Here is a 23,106-nt window from a genome sequence, read left to right as displayed (position 1 = left end):
TAGTCAGCATACAGACTAACCCCCTCCCCCAAAAAGGGGGCAGTGGCAGGAAAAAAAAACGTATTTTGCCTAAAACAAAAACCAGCTTTGCAATTAAAAAACTTACATGTCTGTTTAACCACAGACTTTAAATAGTCCTAGCAGTGGCTTGTTTTTAGTAGATCAAGTTACTGAAGATGAAGGGCTATATTTACAATCAAATAGTTTGAAATAAGCCACAAAATAACGTAAACTTCAGCAGCAATATGCATCCCCCACAAAAAGAGGAGTTGCCCCAATAAGGCTGTGTGAAGCTTTGATTCAAATTGAGGGCGGATCATCAAACTTTCACACAGGTGCCTATTTGGATTTACTCAACTAAACTACCGATTATGAATGTGAATTGAATTTTTAAATCAAATTACAAGTTCAGGTTTGATCTTCGCTGAATCACATACACATATTGCCTAATAGCTACTTTTGCTACTAGCTGGCTTAAAAGCTTGTTTATTCCACAAAAATAAAAATCTAGAAAGTGGTAAAATATAAGTAAAATATGTATTTCTAGGTAAGCCAGCTGTGCCTAGTATCAAAACTTAGGCCAAGAATTTATACTCATGCATAGATTCAGGCAGGTTTTGGTGTAATAAAGGCTTTGTTTAGCCATAGTTATAAACATGGATGCTTACAGGATATTACATATACTTTCTCAACCTGTGCCAATTCTTCCTTCCCTTTTATTAACAGTTAAGAATTCTGATTAAATATGATTTAAGCCTGAATAAAAAAACACACCGATGTTGGTATAATATAGTAGGAAATAATTTTTTGAGGAAGATACAAGATGCATTTATTATTAACTCTGGCCAAGAAAGCCACACTGGTTTATATAGGTCACTCAAAATAAAACTGTCAGGATTGTTGCAGGTTATTAAGAAAGGGTAGAATTAATTAAACAACTACAAACAATAAAAACAAAATTGGCAATAACAATTTTACTGTGTCCATTGCCAGCAATAGACCAATACAAAAATCTGATTGTTAGGGTGAAACGGTCAAAATTAAGGATCTACCAGACATTTGCCATTCTTAATTTCACTTCAAAGTGTGGGTTTACAAACAAAATCATTTCAAAATGCTTGCAGGTTTTATGCATTTTAATGCTTAAAGAAATATGCATTGCCATTTTTCCAATCTATGCTATAGCTTATTTTAAGTAAACACCATGTGGTTAGGGACATAATTTGCTCTCATGTAGAGTTAGAAGAGATTCGGGATTTCTGATTCTGAATTACCCATATTAAAAATCTTAACTCCTACTGTCCCTGGCCTTTTCTATAGCAGGTATTAATGAGACTTAAATTGCAATCGTTGACATGCTTACTTTTGAATTAAGCTCACTGAATTTGGTACTGGCAAGACCTATAGAAAATGCTTGTTAAACTATGTGAATTTTTTTTTGCAACAAATTGGTTATTTTTAAAAAAGCAAGACTAATTTTCATACTCAGTATGTATTGACTGAATCCCCAAAAGCATTCTCTGTTTTATTTTAAGATAGGGTGGTACATTTCATGTTTAGGTTTTGAGTGCAAAAACATATTTTTTACTTTATTAAATCATGATACATTACACAAGGTTATCTTTTTAAAAAGTTATCTATATTTCTGACAAAAAGAATAGATTCCACATTCAATATTTGCATGAGAAGACAATGACTTGAATGCAAATATTTTTTCATTGGCAGAATTCCAGTAATATTGCTCCTGAAAGTAAAAATAGAAGTACGGAGAGGCAATTTTTGTCACTATCTCATTTCTCCTGAAATCCTGTTCTGGAACATATCTCATGTATTTGCAACATATTTCTGTGAATTCCTGGGGGACAAATAATCAATAAAAGTGATTTTATCCATTAGGAAGAGTCTTCTGTTGTATCAACATTCTTCCGTGGACAGGAGTTGTTCAATTTATGATTCAAACCAGTTAAATAAAGAAACAGAACACTGCTTAGTTTGCAAGCAGTACTAATACACATGCTTCATATCAGTTAGGAATATATGTTCATGTGTAAACTGCTACTTTTCTTGGCAAAGTACACATAAACAATGCCAAATCAGGCTTCCATATGTACTTTAAAAGAAAAGTAACAATTTAACTATGCAATTTTTTCTCATCTGATTTGAATGAAGTATATTTTACACTTGAACTTATACATTCAAGTACAAAGTATAAATGAGAGGATAGCCTATTATAGGCAAGGTAAAATTAGGGAGTTGATATTGTGATATAATAGATTTGCAAAGAAAAAAACTAAAAGAATGAATAAAAAGTAATTCCTCATTGACACTTGACAACCATGGTTTTGGTCTTGACAAACTGATCTTAAAAATTTCAATTTACACATTATACACAATTCTTTTATAAGGCACAGCACAATAGTTTGTGCACATACTGCCTCATTCTTCACCAAAAATCCATTACTACTATTCAATAATATTTGCCTAAACAATATGTAAAACATCGTCCATTAGAAATTTACACAAAAACATTCTTCCTATACACGATTGTCTCAGTGATGTACTTATTTGCTTAAATTAGAAATACTTCTACTTTGCAATGTGCTAAAACCAAAATCTTTTTGTGAAAAGAAGGCAATGACAAGTTATAGCCTTCCCACATATTGTACATATCCACATTTAAATGATGTCAAAACAGAATCTGTTCATAAATAAGTAAAGATTTACAGAGTACCCTGGATCTGAGGAAAAAGCAAGAAAAAAAGTAAACCTTTAAAAATGTGTCCATTTTTTTTAAAGTTCAGTCTTAGTTGTGCAATCAGGTCTGCTGTTTTTAAGATGTGTTCATACCACACTGGAGATTCTAGAAATCACAAAGCACTTCCCAGCCTCTTCACAGGTATGGACATTTAAATGTAGTGAAGACATTGCTAAAACATTCTCATCATGGCTTGTTCTCATTGAATTCACAGTACTAGAATGAACAGCTGTTTCTGAAGAAAAAGATGTGCTCCTCCATTTATTGAAAGGACAAGGGTTAAGACCATCTGCAGCTGCACATCAACATGATGAAATCACAAAATTCTGTAGGCCAGTGCTAAAACAAGACTCAGGAACACCGTCCACGGATGTGAGGGAGGTTCCGAAGTTACAAAGTGCTACTATAAGTATTCCAGTTCCAAGGCATGATGAAGCGCCATAAGGTCAGAGTGACTTGAGATCCTCCAGAATGGCATGGCATGCTGTGAGCAATATAAACACATTATAGGGAGACAATGTTACATGTTGTTTTATTAACACAGTAGTATTTAGATATTCTATATTGCAAACCAAATCAACAAGAATGCAAGAACACTGTCAAAATTCATCAACCCCATAAGAAATTCATATTTAAATGTAAGCAACAAAAAAAAACCCCATATAAAGGCAGACCACATTGAAAGCAAGTATGTTCAATGAATGCAAATCAACTGTGTTAAAGGCCTGCCTATTTTAGGTATATTTTTGCAAGTATTACTACAAATATAACTTGAAATAGATTCTATTCAGGATAATGCTTTCCATTAAGAATTCTAACTTTTCACAAACAAAGATGCTGGAGTCAAGTGCCCTATGGCTGATACCCAGAAGCTGTAATGTCTAAAGCTATCATTTTATTCTCTAACCTAGTAACATTTGAAAAAAATAATTATGTATTTAATCTGAAGTGTGAAATACAATGAAATACCCCACTAATGCAAAGTCATTATAGAATAATAATTTACTATGTATCTATGGGGATTCTCATTCAGAACTGAAGAAGCTTCTTGGATGAGAAACAAAACATCTTCAAGAAAAAATAAGAAAGTCTAATTGCCTTTAAAAAAACACCTTTGAGACAATTTGATATGTACTTCATTATGCATTCAAATTCAGGCGGAATATTCTGAGATTCTTTTGCCAAGCGATTCCAAGTCAGGCCTAGCATATCTCTTATGTTTCAGAACACAGCAATCTCAAAATAAAACAAAGTGCAAAATAAAATAATATTCATAGTTGGAATCCAAAGAATAAATTACTAATTGCTGCTATTCACAGTATGTACGTGGATTGCCAAATGCCCTTTTAAGCCACAACACTTTATACTCCATTTAAATTCCACTCCAGAAGTTTCCATAACCATCATGACCAACCATAAAATGGCAACAGGGTAAAATAAGACAGGACAAATAACCTCTCTTCTTCATTTGGAAATCCATGTGCAGCCCCAGAATCTTAGCAAAGGATTCATAAAATCCCATAAAATCCCTAATATGCAGCTTAGTTTCTTTATCTGAACTATTAATTTCTTAGACTGCATTTTTAAAAAATCCTCATCAATCTGTATGTCAATAGTTTAATTTGAGAAACAGTTTGGAAACTCTTTTTCACAATAGTCAAGTAGGCCGGTTTGATAGGGTTTGGAGGGACAGGGTTAGGGGAGACAAAGAAAATAAAGAGAAACAGTCTAAAATGATTAATTTGGTCACGCATTTGTTAGGATGATTAATGTTCATTACCAAACATTTTCTTTCAGCCTTTTTGTTGACAAATAAGTAGTCTAAGTAAAAATCCTATAATTTCATTGTTTAACTTAATCCTTTCCTATTGCTTTATAGCATATTGGCATTGATAATGTTGACCTTCCAACAAAAAAGTTCAATATACGAGAAAGTATGAATATAAAATGTAAACTTATTTGTACATAATGCGAATACTGTCAATGACTGTAGGGATTTTTTATTACAGATTTTGTTCAAGGAACTCTTTCTTTATATGGTATCAGCAAGAAAATTGTTCAAAATAAGAACCATCACAACACGGGCTACAGTTTGGACAGACTTACAAGTATCTATACATATTTTAATGTTATTAAGATTACTACATTTTTAACTACAGCAATTACTTTGAAAGGAAAATTAGGAATGAATGTAAAACAACTCTTTATCATACCCGTCAGCCCCATTAGCTAGACCAGGCCATTAGCTACAATAATGGCATCTTGCAGGTGCTGTTCCTCCTCTTCATCTCCAACGAATCAAAGCAGAACTTGTTAAACTGCTTCTAAATTTTCTCTTATTTCTAAGACTTTAAAAGGTAACTATTACCTTTGTTTGGGTAATAGTTTTTGCCTGATTTTCTATAGCACTTCACACCTCCAGTATCGATAGCATACTGATCTTACATACTACAAGCTCAAACTGAAAATAAAACCCACCTTTATTTTCATGAATGAAAAATCTCAGTGAGGCAATTTGGAAAAGGTTAGGTAAATAACCAGGCATTACAATAAATATTGGTAATATTCAGGAGGAGATATTTTCTAGTATGGTGAGCATGTGCATACACACACACACACACACACACACACACACACACACACACACACACACACACGTTTTCCTGAAAATAAGACCTCCCCAGATAATAAACCCAATTGGGCTTTTGAGTGCAGGCACTAAAATAAGCCCTCCCCTGAAAATAAGCCCTCCTCTGAAAATATTGCAACACAGCAGCAGCCATGAGATGACCACACTTTCCACCTCCTGCACCTCAAAAATAATAAGACCTCCTCAAAAATAAGGCCAAGTGCTTATTTTGGGAGGGGGAAGAAAATAAGACCCTGTCTTATTTTTGAAGAAACACGGTACACACACACGTGTGTATGTGTATGTGTATGTATATGTATATGTATAAATTTCATACATCATGATCCTTATCTGCATCAGTTATTTTGTGAATTAGTCCAGATAATTTTTCTCAATTATTGTTACATGGACAAATATTTTAATTATCCAACTGCCATATATCAGCCTTGCATACAATACTGATTCTGAATACCATTCATCTATTCTCCAATACAGAACATTCTAGGCTTTAAGCCATAATATTTTAACACCATACTTGAATTAGTTTATTGGCAGCAGAGATGACTAGACACATCCAGTTGAAGAGCAGCTGGCAAGATAGCAGCTTGTTTTTTTGACTGTCAGCTGGTAGGCAGGGTGGAACTCTGACTTGACCACTTGAGACAAAAAGCAACTGGGATTGAATAAAATTAGTTTGTGTGGTATGTAAGAGTACCTAATTTAAATCCTTTTATTTTAGTTTCTGTTCTGACTATTCATACAGCAACGGAAGGAACGTTTGCAATTCTTTGGTTATATAACACCACCCGTGTGCTGTACATGTGTTATAAAGAGTTCTGCCCTGGCTCCAGCTCATATCTTCCTGCAATTTCATCCATGCTTAAGCCAAAAGAATAGAGAAGGTGCATTTGCTATGATGGGCAAAGAGCCAGCACAGTTTGTTCCGTCCCCAAAAGATCAGGCTGAACAGGAGGAAAATCTCCCTGCTGGCAGCATTGGCAGCAAGAGATCCACAGGGTTCCCTTTATTATTCTGGCTTCAGGAAAAACCACAATTGAGACCTTTACGTTGAAGGAATATAAATATAGTCACAGACAGCTTGAAAAGCAGTGTTTTTGAGGTGAGGTAAGCATCTGAATGGTAACAGACTCAGGAGGATGTTTTTCTTAGGCATGAATACATATGAATTCACTGTTGATATAATCCCATTTAATTCACTGTTGTTTTGCCAGGAGAAAATGTGGCTGCTGCCTTGTGTCCTAGACTGGAAATTCCTTCCGGCAACAAAGAACACATGAAAGCAATGCTTCCTGAGGACAGTTCATATCCATTTATTTATTGCACAAGCATAGTAGCTTTATTAGCTTACAATCCTACATTCAGTTATATGAAAAAAAATTTTTTATGAGAAAACAAGATCAAAATTTGCACTGTAAGTTGTACTTTGCATTTAGAAAACTGCATATTAAATGTTAGCACAAATTTAAGTGCACAATTCTTTTACAAAGTCCATATACTTTTCAATTATCACAACACAAAATAAATACTGTTTAGATTAAATATAGAGACAGATTGCAAGATAAATATTTGCAATGGAAAGACCTTGGGGGATCTGACAAAAAGACACTGCCAAGGAAATGGTCAGATAAGAGACAGCAGAGCCTACAGATGGATAGTTGGTAAAGCAAGATGTTCAGAAGAGACCCTCCCAGTTTCTCAGGTGTTAAAGGAGATGGACAGGTGGGGATTGTACTTTCAGACTTGCAAGATTCTGTTACTATAGCATTACAATAAAGTAGAATTAGCTTATTTAATTGTGAATCTTACCTGGCTTACTCCATGAGGCCAACATCAATCTTGCTGGACTGAAAGTATAATCCCCCCACTCCTTTGCACAAGGTCTTTCCTGCATTTCATTACAATATTTGATTTTAAAATTTATCATTAAGGCTTAAAATAATTTAATTTTCCACAGTTCTTCTCCAATGTTTTTCCTTAAACAGTAGCTATAACAGTTACAATCCAAAGGCAAAGATATCAAGTGTTGCTTTAAGAACTTACTTCTAAAATTAGATCATTATGTTAAAAATATAGTGTTAATGGATAAAGTTAGATATATAATTGATAATTATAACAATGTGTATGTGTGTGTGTGTGTATGTATGTATGTATGTATGTATGTATGTATGTACGTATGTATATTGGTTTGATAAAATGAAATTTGGTAAAAAAATTTAAATGGTGAAAAAAGGGGAAAAAGTAAGTTAAACTTAAGTCAAACTATTGTTAAATAAATGACTGATAATGATAATAATCTAATAATTTGTATCGACAGGATAAAAGGGAAATTGGAAACAAATTGTAAACAATGATTAAGAAAAGAGGTCTAAAATTTTGTTATTAAACATAATTAATTTTTATTTTGAATGTGTTATAAAGGTATAAAGTGGTTGGATGATATTGAAAATAGATAAAGGAATGCCACTATGTGGTTCTGTTTTAAATTTTGGAATGTTTGTTATAAAGGGACATTAAAACAACTAAAATAACTATAGTCATATGAAAGATAAGGTATGATGATAGCAATATATATAAATATGTGGTGTAAAACATATACCCTGTTTCCCTGAAAATAAGCCCTCCCTGGATAATAAGCCCAATCGGGCTTTTGAGCGTAGGCACTAAAATAAGCCCTCCCCCCAAAATAAGCCCTCCCCAAAATTGCAACACAGTAATAGCCATGAAGTGACCATGCTCGCTGCCTCCTGCATCTCAAAAATAATAAGACCTCCCCCAAAATAAGCCCAAGTTCTTTTTTGGGGGTCGAAAGAAAATAAGACCCTGTCTTATTTTCGGGGAAACACAGTAACTTGATATGAATCATAGATGATGACTGTGGAAGGGATGCACGAAAGTTCTTTGTAAGCAATTACACACTTTCTACACTTTTTAATGGAAGATGATTTTGTTTGTGTTTATTATATCTATATCTATATCTATATCTATATCTATCTATCTATCTATCTATCTATCTATCTATCTATCTATATCTATATCTATATCTATATCTATATCTATATCTATATCTATATCTATATCTATATCTATATCTATATCAATCTATCTATCTATCTATCTATCTATCTATCTATCTATCTATCTATCTATCTATCTATCTATTCCTAGTTAAAGTTTTCCTAGTTAAAATTACCGAACCAACTTCATCTAATGAAAATAAAAGTATTTATTAAATTCTTAGTCACAGATAGAAAACAGCATGGGAATGCATTTAAGAACTAGAAGTGCTAGACCACGGAGAGTAACAAGCTATGGAAAGAATTTAAAGCCTGTAATGACTCAATATTTTAACTATTCTAAGTTTGAAAGAAAGCCTGTAATGAGTCAATATTTTGACTGTTCTAAGCTTGAAAGAAAGCACGTATGTTCTTTATTATATTATAACAAATATTTTCTTTCAAATAGCATTTTTTTAAATTGTGGGAGCAACATGGATTTTAGTAGGGCTCTCATTCCAAGTCTTTTGAATACAACCAACCAAGTGTACCACTATGGGCTGTCCCTCATGTAATTACGGGGCATATAGCTACAGTAATAATCAGCACTTGGAATTGCATCTGGAAGCAAATAAGCAAACATTGCCGTTTTTTAGAATAGAAGTGTCCCATATCTGCATGTTCTAGACCAGCTGAAGCTTCTAAGTAGTTTTCAAGGGTAGCATTTTGAAGTAGTTGAGTATGACTAGGACATGAATGATTATCTGAGGAACCACCTAGTACAGGAAAGGCATAGTTGGTGCATAGAGGTTGCTCAGTAAAGGCTACCTGGCTATAGTTGCCACTTGTTTTTTAAGCAGAAGTTGTGAGCCCAACGGGACCTCCATCCGAGGATATGGATGGAAAGTCCTCAGATCCAGGGGTAAAACATTCTTATTTTGTTAACAAGGTTTGTTTATTTACTAGGTTTATGATTTGAAGAAACTTAAAATCAATAATTATGGATAAAAGTGTAAGCTATACTGAGTACCATAGGGTCTACTTCTGAGGAAGTATACATAGCAACTTCCTCTGACTTGATAGCTTCCAGATGTCTTGGACTGTTCTTCCCATCAGCTCCAGTCACTATGGCCATGCTTGCGTGGAGACACCGAAGACTTTAATTAAAATAAAGTATATATTTTTTATTAAATTATAAAATTTAAAAAAATTGTGTCATTACCTTCTTTGATCCTTGTTCTTCCTCCACACCATCTCCTATGACAACGTAAACTACTTTTCTTCCAAATCTTTGAATTATGCGCTCAAAACAGCTTTCTTTTCCTGGAAAAGTCAAGCATATCATCAAGCCCCAATCTGAGAAAGAATAGTGTAGTTTATTTCAGATTAGGAAGCAGTAAAATGGCTGGTCACATTTTATTTTCTAGTGTAAAATAATCATTCCTGAATTCCTGTATGTAGTAGATAAAATTAAGTTAACTTGATGCCAACATCATTAAATTATAAATGAGCAATTGAAATAATGTTCAAATAACAAAACCACAGATAATAAATGAAATCATAACAAACCATTTAATGATCCAGATCAGAATTATAAATAACAATTAGTTCTAAATAATTATATGATCTGTTTTAACTGCTCAATGCTCAATGACATTTTGGATTTGGAATTTGAAAAGTATGAACTTGAACATGAATAACAGATTCTGTTCATTGTAAACACTCACCTATTTTTGTTGCACTGTAAATATTTTCTATTGGAAATACCACACCCAAACCATACAGCAAGACTTTGGCAAGAGCTGGGATGAGCTGAGTAGTCGTTACTAAAATATTGACACAATTTGTCCTAGAAGAATGTAAAGAAGTATGTTATAATAATCAAATAAATACTGAAACACCGTAAGCAAATTATTAGTTTCATTTAAAAACACAGAAGGAAAATTTACTCTGCAATTAAGACTAGAAAGGGTTCATAGATGGAGAAATGATATTCATATGGAATCTAATATACGGTAATTTCAAATTCTCTAGTCTCTGCTCTTTTTCTGGCTCTTGGTTCTTAAGAACCAAGTTGGTACTAGGAGGTACCAATTTCGTTGTATCGTAGTACAATGACAATAAAGATTATACTTATCAGACCATCAGTGATAGATATTTAAAGGTAGGGATTGTTCTCAAGAATTGATGGAGAATATTTAGTCCCTATAGTATTAATGCAGATTCTATATTTATTATAGCATTGCTCCCCTCTTTCAAAAAATACCATAAGGAGGTTTATTCTATTCCAATTTCCCATTAATGACCTAGGAAAGAGACTCATTTGGTGATGTTGGTAAACTGCATGATTTAGTTGGAGTGCTAGTATTCTTGCTAGCTGTTCTGGAAATGCTGTTTTTCATAGCACAGAAACACTGTGTCCCAAGAGCGAACATTTTGTAGTTGGTTGTACAGATCACAAATTAGACATTTGTGGAATGCAGATGTAGTGCTACCTGGGAACCAGGAAACTGTGGATCAGACTGGGAAGGGACTATGTGACTGAGCAGAGTGGTAAGAGTGGAGTCATACATTCCTTATGCAAAAAGAGGAAGAAAAGGACAAGGGCCATTTATGAAGAAAGACTACATATGTCTACATGCCAACTACCTACTGTGAAACTCTGAAATTTGAATTCAAATTTATATATTAGATCCTTTGAAAAAAGAATACAAGCTTTACTGGATTGCTTGAGGGGATATAATATAACAACAGCAGAGGAATCTTGTCCTTATGCTCCATGTTTCAAATGCATGGAAGATAGCACTCATGTTTTCCTTTCTCATGTTTCAAATGCATGGAAGCTAGCACTCGTATTTTACTCTTTTTTGTCCCTTGAAGAAAGCTGGATGATCAGCACGCTATTGGTAAAGCAATGGTGTTTTTCTGACATTGTGTAATTATAGTTTAGAACTATATCTTATATAGAACTATAAGACAGAAACTAAACAGTTATAGGATGCAGTGCAATCGAAAGTGTGAAGATTTATGAAAGAGTGAAGATTTATGAAATGTATGGATGAAAAGAGTAATTGGCTAAATAGGGCTATTACTGGGCGTTAAACTGTTGTATGTGGGAAGGGCTCTGTATACTTTCTTGACTTTGTTGGAAAAGACAAGCTATGAACCGAAGAATAAATTTAATAAATAACAGTTAAATTTTATTGCTATCTTGCCTGGGATATGTAGAAATAATTCTATATAATCAGTTAAATGATTCTATATAATCAATTAAATCTGCCATCACTATCAACTAATCTACTATAGCATGATGCAATAGGGGGGAAATATGAAACAATTCATGTCCACTTTTATAACAACACCACATATCAATTCACCAAATTTTAAAATGCCATATTTTAGAAAGCTATAATTTTAATTAAACCAGCTACTCCTAGAAGTGCATAATGTGTTAATTGTAACTTACAGAATTGTGAAATGTATGTTTACATTATATCTCCAATTAGTTTGCATTACTATCTATGTGAAATCTACTTACCTAGAGTGAATTAGTGTGAGTGCTTTCAGTGCAAGTGTTAACCACGAATCTGTAAGGGCTTCAATTTCTGCTCTAAGCTGCAACCAAGCTTCCCTCTTTGCTGGGCCCAGAAGACCTGCCAGGGATGAGTGAGGGAGAACAAACACTGTAGCATTTACATGTCAACTATAATCCCTTACCATGTTTAGAATATAGAATTTACAGCTGTTAAATAGGTGGGGAAACATAACCACAAGATTCAAGATTCAAAAATTTCACACAGTGATGAGACAATAGTTACATGCACAGGGATATTATGGGTACTTGCCTCCAACATTATTTTTATAGGTGTTATAGATTTCTTTTACTCGTCTGTATCGGAAAGCTAGCTTTCTCATCCAGTCCACTCCTCCACGCACCCCTGTTGCTAAGCATAGATTAGCACTGGTAGCTGCTGCAGGGAACCCATCTGTCCCAAAGTTATAGGTGCTGTTTTAGAGGTAAGAAAGTTTAAAAAATTTATGTTATACTGACAATTTAGATGAATTGAAAAAGAATAGAAATAACAGTATTCCAAAGTTATTATAAACAAGCAGCAAACAAGCAAGCAAACAAAAACTTCTACTTTTTTAAACACAGTCCTAAATGTACCTTAAATCCTGGCCATTATCATCTGATGAAACATCATCAATATGAACTTGGTCACATTCCTATAATAGAGGAAAATACACTATATTTACTTTAATTTGCCAATTGCAATACAAGAAATACTAACAATTTTTAAAGTCATGCAAATCAACAATCATATTTACTTTTTATATTGCTATAGGTGAATTCATAAAAGTAATTTTAGACACTATTCTTACAATTTCAGAAAAAAACTGCATTTGGAAGGAAAGTTGTTAAAATAATTATGTACATTCTTATACATTTTCAGCCACCCTCAAGTTTTAAGTTATTCCAAAGGATTTTCAGGCAGTGCGTGTGTATAACTCAAACCAGACTTCTTGGTAAATGTAACTTATTAGAAAAATTAAATATGATGCTAACCACCAATGAAACTATGACCTCTGATTGCTGTTGAACCACACACTAACACAGCCTGAGGCTTACATTTTAGAAGAGTGCAGACAAAAAAGAAAAAGTTATTTGTTTTCCACTGTTTTTGCATTTTCTAAAAAGCAAACCCAGAGTAAAGTAGAAACACTTTGAAGATTTTCAGAATGCTTTAATTTACTTCTTAAAGTCACTGCATAGAAAAAGTCCCTCATATGTATAATATTGATTTATCTGCCTATAATTGAACAAATGAATATACATTATTATCACAACATTAAACAACAGAATCACTACTACTGTTTGTACTGATATTTTACTGCTGTTTTATTTATAAATAAAACATCTCTCAGGATTGTGTTTAACTCCAAAGTCTATTGCTTCTTTGTTTTAAAAGTTATAATGTAAATACCAATAGCAAAGATGATCAATTTGTAAAGCTGTAATACTCTAGAGCTGCATATTTCTGTGTTACTGGTTCTCTCTGAACACTTTTTTTCAATCTCTCTATGGGCTTGGAAGGAGGGAGGGAGCTAGAAGTGGAAAGAAACTCAAAACAGCTGTTCTCTAACAGAATTAAAATCATGACCCTTAACCTTTGTTTTAAAAAACATCTATTTCTCAGTCAACCCTCTCCCAGCAAGCAGTGAGTTCCAAGGAGGAAAAGACTTTGACCCCATAACCTTCTTCACCTCTCCTGAGGTCAACAACCTCAGATAAGAAAAAAAAAGAAGAAGAATGGCCTCACATGATGACTATGAGTGTAAGTCTTTTAAATAGAGAAAACACAAGATACCTTTAAAATAGCTGAAACAGCATTAGGACTTAAATATTGAACAGGTAGGATGAGAAAAGAAAGATTGGATAAAACAAAACAAAACTGCTACAAACTGTCTGAAGTTTAGTAAAACCAAAATTACAACTTAAAAAATAAAATAAAAATAATTATTTCAAAATTTACATATTTTTCATACAAAGTTTGGTAATACAATTTCATACATTTATTCTGATTAAAATTATGTTCCATTGTTGAAACAGAAATCAGAAACAAATAGAACAAAACACTCTCTAAGAGTCTTAGAATAGGGAAAACAATTCAAAACAAACATACATAAAAAGGCCAAAAGAAGAATGATTGTGACAGAAAAGGAGAGAAAATGTAAAGAGAAGCCATTCTCAATTAAGAAGACAAAAGTAAAAATCAAAGCAGGAAAATTAGTCAGCAGGATCAATCTTTAGAATCCACTACAAAAGACAGGTAGAAAAGGAAACAAAGTTTCTTTTACTCTGAGAATGATGAATAAATAAATACAGAAATAATTGCACAAGAAATTGAACTGACAGAATCCATTTAAATCTTCATTAATCTATTATATCTATTTTCTAAATATCCTGTGCTTGGATTATTATTATTATAGAAAGATTATTATTTCTATTATAGAAAGAGGTATTTGTAGTATTGTTCAGTACCTAGGTTAAGTACAATTTTCACTTTCAATAGGTTTCAAGACTTAATTTAGCAAACCTTGATTTGCTAAACTGGGACAACTGAGATTTGATTCATATCCAATTCACGGACTGACAACTAGACAATCCTTTTATTTTCATCAGTATACTTTTAGAAATTGACTGACTGACAATTTCAAAGGCTTTTAGAAAGTTCTGATGCATTTTAAATTACCAAACACATTTGTAAAAGGAATTAAATAACAATAAAGTTATGTGTATATTTATAATTAAAGCAAATAGCTACTCTTTAACATAAAAGTCTTAGACTCTATCTAGAATTCTAAACATAGAAAACAATATTATCTAATATTATCAAGAAATACCATTATTTCTTGTTTTTAAGTTTTTTAAAAAAATCAATATTTTGAATTTAAACTATGTCAATACAAGGATCCCTCATTTTAACCCTGAGCTACAAATATTCTCCTTTATTGGAATGTCAATAGATTATGCCAAGTCTATAATTTAACTATAATTTGTTAAACGTAAATAAGCTATAACAGTCCATTAAAACTAAACTACAATAAAAGATAGAAAGTATCCAAAACGGATACAGGGATACTTTGTGAACACTGTTGGAAACAAATTTAAATGAATAAAAGATAATACTAATTGATATGACAAGCTGAAGTCACTGAATTAGTAAAAGAAAAGATAAAGATTCTGAAAGAAGGCTCAAATTAGAAAGGGCTACATTTTGCAAAAGTAAATGCTAAATGTGTCAATAAGCAGTGATAAGTGCATGTATAAGTTGGTCTCCAGAAACCATATTTCATTCATAGACAACATTTGGTTCCTCAGTAATTAGTAGATAGTATTTATCTCTATGTTACACAGAATGAAGGGAAGACTAAAACTTCTTCAGATAGGAAAGACTGAGACTTACTTTTGCAAGAATCTAACTAACTATACAAAACAATTAGTTTACATTTTTACAAATTTAAAATAAAAGTTGAACATTATCTCAACATTTGCTTATAAATATATAACTAAATACAAAATAGGAAGTGGAAATTCGTAGTTGACTTTCTCGTGAAGTAGGATCATATGGTACATATATTTACATCATTTTATTAATTTATATGTTCTTCAAATGTCTAGTGACACAGGAATACAAACTCTATTTTATTCTTCATTGTACTTCATTGTACTAGGAAAAGTAATATAACAACAAATCTTGCAACTTCCAAAATCATGTTATCTGATTTGATTAAATGATAACATGTGCTTCAAATAGATAAAATAAATGTAAAGCAAAGACATTCTCAGGCAAAATGAAATGAAGGACATAGAAAGTCACTAAATACCTCTATATTTGATTAAAAAGGATAATACAAATAATATTACCAATGTAACCTCTTCTGAGAATTGGAAATCATTACAGACTACAGATCCAAACATGCAGATCATAGTTAAAATGCAGTCTTGTGTTTGCTTAATCTTCCTAATTTACCATGAGAAAGCTAACACCATGCTGTCAACTAATTGTTTCAGTGATTTGCTTTACAAAGTAAAACGAGCTGACAGGGAAATGCTCCATCAAAACTAGCTCTTTTCCTCTATCCTTTACACATCACAGTGTCCTTTGAGACTTGCTGGAGTTTGGCCAACTCATAGGAAATGATCAGTGGATTCTCTGTTCCCCACCTATCTGTCATTATGCAATTATCTTCCTGTTTCATTTTTCTCTATTGAACGAACAGTAGAGAAATTTGGTCCAAGTATGTGTGAGAACAAAATGTTTAAAACGGCAAAAGTTACATATCTGCAAAAATCTCTGCTTAGTAAACAAAAAAAACAAACAAAAAAAATCCCAGCACCTTAAATTCAGAACACATATTTCAAAGAAAGAGAAGAACCTTAAATTCAGAACACATTTCGCCTTAAATCCAGACACATATTTCAAAGAAAGAGCTATATTTTTGTTTCCAAAATATGAATATACCATAATCATTTATCAAACTTACTAAAGTAAATGGATTGTTTCCAATTGAAACAATAGCAGGTATGTGAAATGATGTACAGTTTATTCCATTTCTTTCCAGTTTTTCTTTTTCCTTGTTGTCTTACCTACTGACCCATTTGAAAGGTGTAAACCTACAGATATGTATTTTGTTGTTAATATTTGTTTTCTAAATTGCATGGGGTGTTCATCTGACAAAAACTGTTTCTGTTCCAGAAAGCACATTCAAATTTGTATAATGCCTATTTATTGAAACACCAGTAATTGATAGTATTTTGAAGAATACATTTTTCTTCATACTAGAAAAAGAACAGGAATATTCACACAAGGATAACACTGAATCAATTTTCAAATACTCAAGTGCATAGATTTGTAATTTGCATAATACCCTTAATACATAGGCTATAGTTCTATATTTATTAGTCTGGACATAAAATCCATATTTAATGAAATTTGCAATTGAGCAACATGCATGGTTGGTAGTGGTGGGCAGAAGACAAGATGTGTATCCATCCATAGATATCTTGATAAAATGCAGTAGCTTGACAAGGATTTTTCATTTCCAATAGTTTAACAGCAGCACTAAATATCCAAAATTATAATATTGGAATGAAAAAAATGAGTAGATTTTTGTGTTCATAATAGATTCATAATAAAACTTCTAGGCTTAGGATTAATACCTTTTAACTTTGATTCTTCAATCTTAGTGGGATATCTAAAGAATCCACAAGTTATCAAAATGCAAAATTACTAAATAAAAAATGAAGTCATATTTGTCCTTGCAAAATGGCCAGATAAACAATATCACTGGATCAAAACCCCCACTTTTTAAAGCGTTCAGAATTGCCACTATGTATGAAGTTCTGCCTAAAACTGACTCAAATTTTAGAAAATGATTGCAAGTTAGTAAATCCTAAAGAGTTCTTGAAAGTTTTTAAAAAATAAGCAGATGGATTACATCTATTATTTACTTTTATAATTGAAATACCCAATTCAGTTTGGGTCAGTCCCATGTTCTGGGACTGCAGCTAAAAGCTGTTCCAAAGTTTGCTCGAAAATTAACATTTTAACATTTCTCTTCTCACATTTTGCAGATATAAATTCCAGTGCTTAGAATCAATGCAATCTATGTACCTAACATAGATCCCTTGTGGAAACTAGGAGAGATATCAACATAAACAATCATATGAACAAGATTAGAAATTATTTCAGCTGCTCTGCTAAATTATGTAAGTGAGAAGGAATGTGCCTCTATTAAATATTATCTTACAATGAGGATTTAAAATTTCTTTCTAAATAGAATATTAACATTGAATTGTAACTACAGCCATTTTGGACTCTTTTTCTCATGGTCAACATAGCTATTATTACTTTCATACATAAAAATATTACAAAAATCTCTATTTTCATGATATTAAACATTAATTACATATCAAAAGTGTGCTATTTTTAATATACTTTTGCACATGGTTATTTTTGCAAGAATTAAATGTATTTTATTGCACCTTTTACATATTTATATGTAAGGTAGTTACTGCCTTACAACTGGTTGTTTATAGTGGCCCATAAGATTTCCAAACATTGTAAAATGTCATGCTTCTTCCCCATAGTCATATGACTCTCTTTGAGGTGCTTAACAACCAGCTCACGGTTATGACTGGTTGCAACATCCCACAATCATGATCTGCAATGTTTTTTGCTGGTTTCCAACAAAATTGGAATTTGAGAGAATGGATTCGGACTTACATCCATATTTGTTTTAAAACTGTCATAACATTGGGCCTGGTCATGTGGGCCCTTGTGTTTCAAGACATTTTTGATGATAATTCCAATCCCAATTGCAGTCATAAATCAAGTATTGTCTGTATGTGTTTGAACCACAAGCAAAAGTGAAAACTTCAGTTCTTATAAAGTCATAAAACATAAATTTGAAAAAAGTATATATCTTCATATGCAACCATAATGCTGATGTGGGGAAAAAAATCAGAAAAATCCCATTATCTTTTTTTTCAGACCTGTGCTCATTGTCACTCAGTTGAGAACAATAAAAGCTTGAGATATGTTGTGAACTGCATAACCTATCATCACAAAAATCTTTTTAAAATACAACATAAAACCATGTGAAAAAGGAACAACTATTGGTGAACCTCTCATCTTTGTCTGGTCTGTATTTTGCAGCCATTTTCCCACAATAATTATTCTGTTCAGAGTAGAGAAAAGGTACAGATTACCTGTGGGATAGGCACAGATATAGAGAACAAAGAGAGCTTTTGAAATCCAATTCACTGAATTTGACAATTTGTGGATTAACAGTGAAGAATTAAAACTGACCTTGAAGAATTTCCTTTAACAAAAATGGAATGAAGTTATACAACTTAAATTCCTTCAAACTAAAAATGATAATAAAAACACGGTGAGGACAAAGACTAAGGTGAAAATTCTGAGAGTGGAATTTAAAATACAGGAAAATGCTTGATTTTCTGCTTCTAAAATCTGAATGTGTACACTTGTGGACATAATTTCTTCATATAATATAGAAGATATTTAAATTATCACTTAGAAACCTAATTTATTTATACTATATATTAAATATGAAGCTAATATTTCGTTGAATTTTATGTAGTAAAAAATTAGTCTGCTCAAATAAGAAAACTATATGTACAAAAAGAAAAATTAAGAATTAGTCATGCTTATGTAACAATGAGGGCATTCTGAAACATAGCAGTCTATCAATACAGCTTAGCTCCTCCTGTCAGTAGACACTGCCAACAAGCCAGTCTGTCCATGTTCATTGTGATGTGTGACGCAAAAATATACCAAAGTCAGAAGTAATGATTCTTGCCCTTTTATTTTTATTCTGAGACAAAAAACAAAGATGCCTAATAATAAGACAATTCTGACAAATCTCTGTGTTTGTAAGCTTCGCTTTATTCACTAGTCAAAGATCCTAAGTAGGCCCAATGGAACACCATTAGGATGACCATTCCTGGTCTTCCATAATTCTTCAGAATTGTACTTCAGCAGTGAGTGTGAATACTTCCACTGTATTGATCAATATTCTGGGAACTTCTTTAACTCTTAGCAGTGGTATTTGTAGCTTGTTTTAACAATAGCCTTAAATTGTGAATCAGAATTCACATGTTTTTTGTTACCTAGAAAAAGCCAAATTATACAATTTGGACAAACACACCTTTGAAAAGAATATTTTTTCAATGAAAAAGTCCAAGGAAAAAAATCAAATGCAACAACATTAAAAATAGCCTCTCCAATTTCTTCTACACAATAAACATATTTTTATCAATGTGAGCAGATAAAAAATATTATATAGTCTAATCTGCATAATCACACTGAATAAAATGTATCTCAAAATAATATACATAATACCCTGTTTCCTCCAAAATAAGACTTTTCTGGATAATAATCCCAATTAGGCTTTGTGTGCATGTGCTAAAATAAGCCCTCTCCCCAAATAAGCCCTCCACGAAACTATTGCAACACAGCAGCAGCCATGAGGTGACCATGCTTGCCACCTCCTGCACGTCAAAAATAATAAGACCTCCCCAAAAATAAGGCCACATGCTTATTTAGGGAGTCAAAAGAAAATAAGACCTTGTCTTATTTTTGGGGAAACATGATAGTATTAACCATCACATGTTTTTTTTTTTACAAGATCAAAAGGAGTATAAATTGGAAAAAAATAGCTAATACAGTTTTAATTACAGGTAATATTTCAAAGTGCACATTCTTTAATTCTATACAATTCCTACATTTAATATAATTGCAAAATACCGGTTACAAAGTTCTTAGCAGGTCACAGAGAAGATACTACTTCGTGGACAACCATATAGTAAGAATTATCCTAGATGCAATGCTGAGAAACTAAGCAGAATAAAATCATGTCTTCTCTTAATAACCATAATTGGGATTAGCAAACCTGTTGATAAATGAAGAAGTCGTTGAGACTTTATGTGATTGCAACAGACTTATAGCCTCACTTCCATGGTCATTAAGTGAGTCATCATAGGTCATTAAGTAATGCATCACATGAATGCAACTTGCATTTTACTGGCTTCTCCATTGTCTGCCTATGGGCAGCTGGCTGTGAAGCATGCAGAGGACAACCACATGACCATGTGATGCTACAATGATAATAAATGCCTGCTGGTTATGAAACACCTGAATCTTAAACATATGACTGCAGGGACCCTTCAGTAACAGTAAGTGCATGGACAAGTTGGAAAATTACTTTTTCAGTTACATCATAACTTTGAATGGCACTAAATTGGACAGCCATTAAGGTGTCTGTAGAATTTGCTTTTAAGAAACTAAGGCCAAAATATTTCAACCTTACTTTCAATGTTAACATATTTTAAAACATATAAATAAATTGGATACATTATTATTTTAAATCCTCTTGTAAAAGTTTTTCATATAAACCAATGTATATTTAATCTTAGCACACTTAAAAATTAGAAAAATACAGACACAAAGGGACCTCTGAATAAACAGGCATAGTTACAAAACTCTAATCTACCTTCATACTATTATAAAATGCAGGTTAATTGTAGCTAGTAAAAGGTTTTAATCTTTTTGTTCTTGCTCTTAAGAATGTTCCTTAATAACACTTGTAAACATTCTGATGTAAAAATTGAAAGAAATAAAAATTCCCACCACAAATATTAAACACTTTACAGTAATTTGTCCTGAGAATGCTGATTCCTACTCAAGTTCCTTCCTTCTTCATTCTGTTGCCTTGAAATTTGTAGTTGAAATCTGGCAACGTCAAATAATTGACTCAGATCTAATAATTTATCATGGTGTCTGTCTACTTACTGTTCATAGAACTGTAGATGTTTACCTAGATTACCTTATTCAGCAACATTGATAGATCAAAAGCAAATTGCTGCTAAATTTGATCAATGTGACTATCAGATAACAAGTACAGGCAGTAGCATCTCCTTGATTACTAGACTTTTGTGTGCTTATGGGCCACTATTAACTATGGTAGCTTTACATAGTAGTCCTTGTATAGCTGTTTCTTTCTAGTATTACTGTCTTCTGGGAATACAGAACAAATAATTACTTATCTACCTCTTTCATTATTATGCTAATGTCACCATACAAATCTCTGCTAGTCAGAGTCAGGTAAGGGCTTTGGTGGGAGGAGGTTGTGTGGGACTTCAGGCTTGCAATTATCCCTTCATTCAAATGGACTGTAAAAAATCTGGCCTGCCTAGCTGAAAATGCACTGTGGACACTTTTTCCACCATATCCAGAATAGGAGCAGCTGTAAGGAAGCCAATTTATCCTAGAAACAAAGGTCTTTAAGAACCAGTACCTTAGTCTGTTCTTTGATCCTCCTTTCTATTCTTTTCCTTTTATGTTGCAGCTTTCAGATTGTAAAGGACAGAAGTTGTTTTATTAATCTTATAAAATGGATTATGATCCATTAAGGATAAAGACAAATCACTCATGTGTATAGTAAACACCCATCAAATTATTTTACAAACCTCACATCTTTTTTTTAAAAAAACTATAGTTTTCATCATTTTAATATGCATTGTTTCTATCATTTTTAGACCTATCTCTGTTAACCTTTCGCTGCCTCTTTATATTTTCATTAAATTTGTAATCTTTACAAATATTGTAATGTAAAAGCACATAGTCCAAAGGAACTAATCATGCTTATCGGTACCTAGTTATAACACTGCCAAAAAATGAGTACATATACAATAATATCAGAATTTTTTTTAACTGATGGCAGACTATGAAAACTAGCATTTAAGAAAACTTTCATTCCTTGTTTTAACACATTGGATTTAGGAATGAAAACATTGAGTGTTACAAATAATCAATTTTCAGAATAATTATGCTGTTCTTAAGAGAAAACATGATACGATAGAACCCAAAATGTGGTATCTCACACCATAATTATTTTGTAATGACTTGAAAGACAAAACAATTTATTTTTACAGTGAACAATATTTTATTTCTAGGTCATTAATCTAAGCTTTGAACAGATGTTTTTCATTCACTGCCATCTAAAATCCACATAAAACCATGCATATTCATAGTGACATGTCCCATTTAAGTTATTCTTCCAACTGTGGGAATGTTCATATACAAATAACATTCCCAGAGAAACTGTATTTACATGAACATACTCCACTAGGCCCTGCTGAAATGGCGAATAATTATAATAATAAATAGTATCTGATTCCAGTATTTTAATGTTTCACACATTAAAATGACCAAAATAACAATCTTGGAAGAATGCCATTCTTCTGAGCAAGTTGTTGTAGTTATACCATAACAATTTCTGTAATCTCATTTTACATTAACAATAGTTCCAGGTTAGAAAAATAACAACTTTTGCGGGAAGCAATGTGATTTAAGATGGTTACTGACAAACTAGAAAATATTTTAAGAATTATAGAGATAATATAAATTGAAAAAAATGTAATAATGAAAGCTATAACATACTATTTAAAGTAATTTCATTTCATTTTGCACTAAGAAAATTCATACAAATTGACAAGATTGTGCAACCAAACATATTTTTGAAGGTCTCATAATTGTAACTATATAAAAATTTAATTTTTCATTTTTTGCAACAACAAACAATAATTATCTATTGGAAAAATTCAGTAGACTTATCTTTAT

The 23,106-nt window shown here is 32.3% G+C and overlaps 1 protein-coding gene across 7 annotated transcripts in view; it reads right to left on the bottom strand.

The window, feature by feature from the left end:
- Positions 1 to 256: 256 nt before the first annotated feature.
- Positions 257 to 23,106, bottom strand: part of EYA1 (EYA transcriptional coactivator and phosphatase 1) — an 80,450-nt gene continuing 57,600 nt past the window's right edge. For all 7 annotated transcript variants that reach the window (XM_087706948.1, XM_087706947.1, XM_087706946.1 and 4 more), the window contains 6 exons: positions 12,567 to 12,625; positions 12,244 to 12,404; positions 11,937 to 12,051; positions 10,126 to 10,247; positions 9,621 to 9,721; positions 257 to 3,239 (listed from right to left, as the gene is read on the bottom strand). In XM_087706948.1, coding sequence (XP_087563074.1) covers positions 3,159 to 3,239; positions 9,621 to 9,721; positions 10,126 to 10,247; positions 11,937 to 12,051; positions 12,244 to 12,404; positions 12,567 to 12,625 — 639 coding nt within the window. In that variant the 3' untranslated portion in view covers positions 257 to 3,158. The remainder of the gene's footprint in view (positions 3,240 to 9,620; positions 9,722 to 10,125; positions 10,248 to 11,936; positions 12,052 to 12,243; positions 12,405 to 12,566; positions 12,626 to 23,106) is intronic.

Source organism: Thamnophis sirtalis, unplaced genomic scaffold (genome assembly GCF_051295495.1).
Source record: "Thamnophis sirtalis isolate CommonGarterSnake01/CBP01778 unplaced genomic scaffold, rThaSir2_p1.2 scaffold_2, whole genome shotgun sequence".
NCBI classification, from domain to species: domain Eukaryota; kingdom Metazoa; phylum Chordata; class Lepidosauria; order Squamata; family Natricidae; genus Thamnophis; species Thamnophis sirtalis.
The sequence above is the reverse complement of the archived record's forward strand: the minus strand, read 5'-3'. Positions and strand labels throughout refer to the sequence as shown.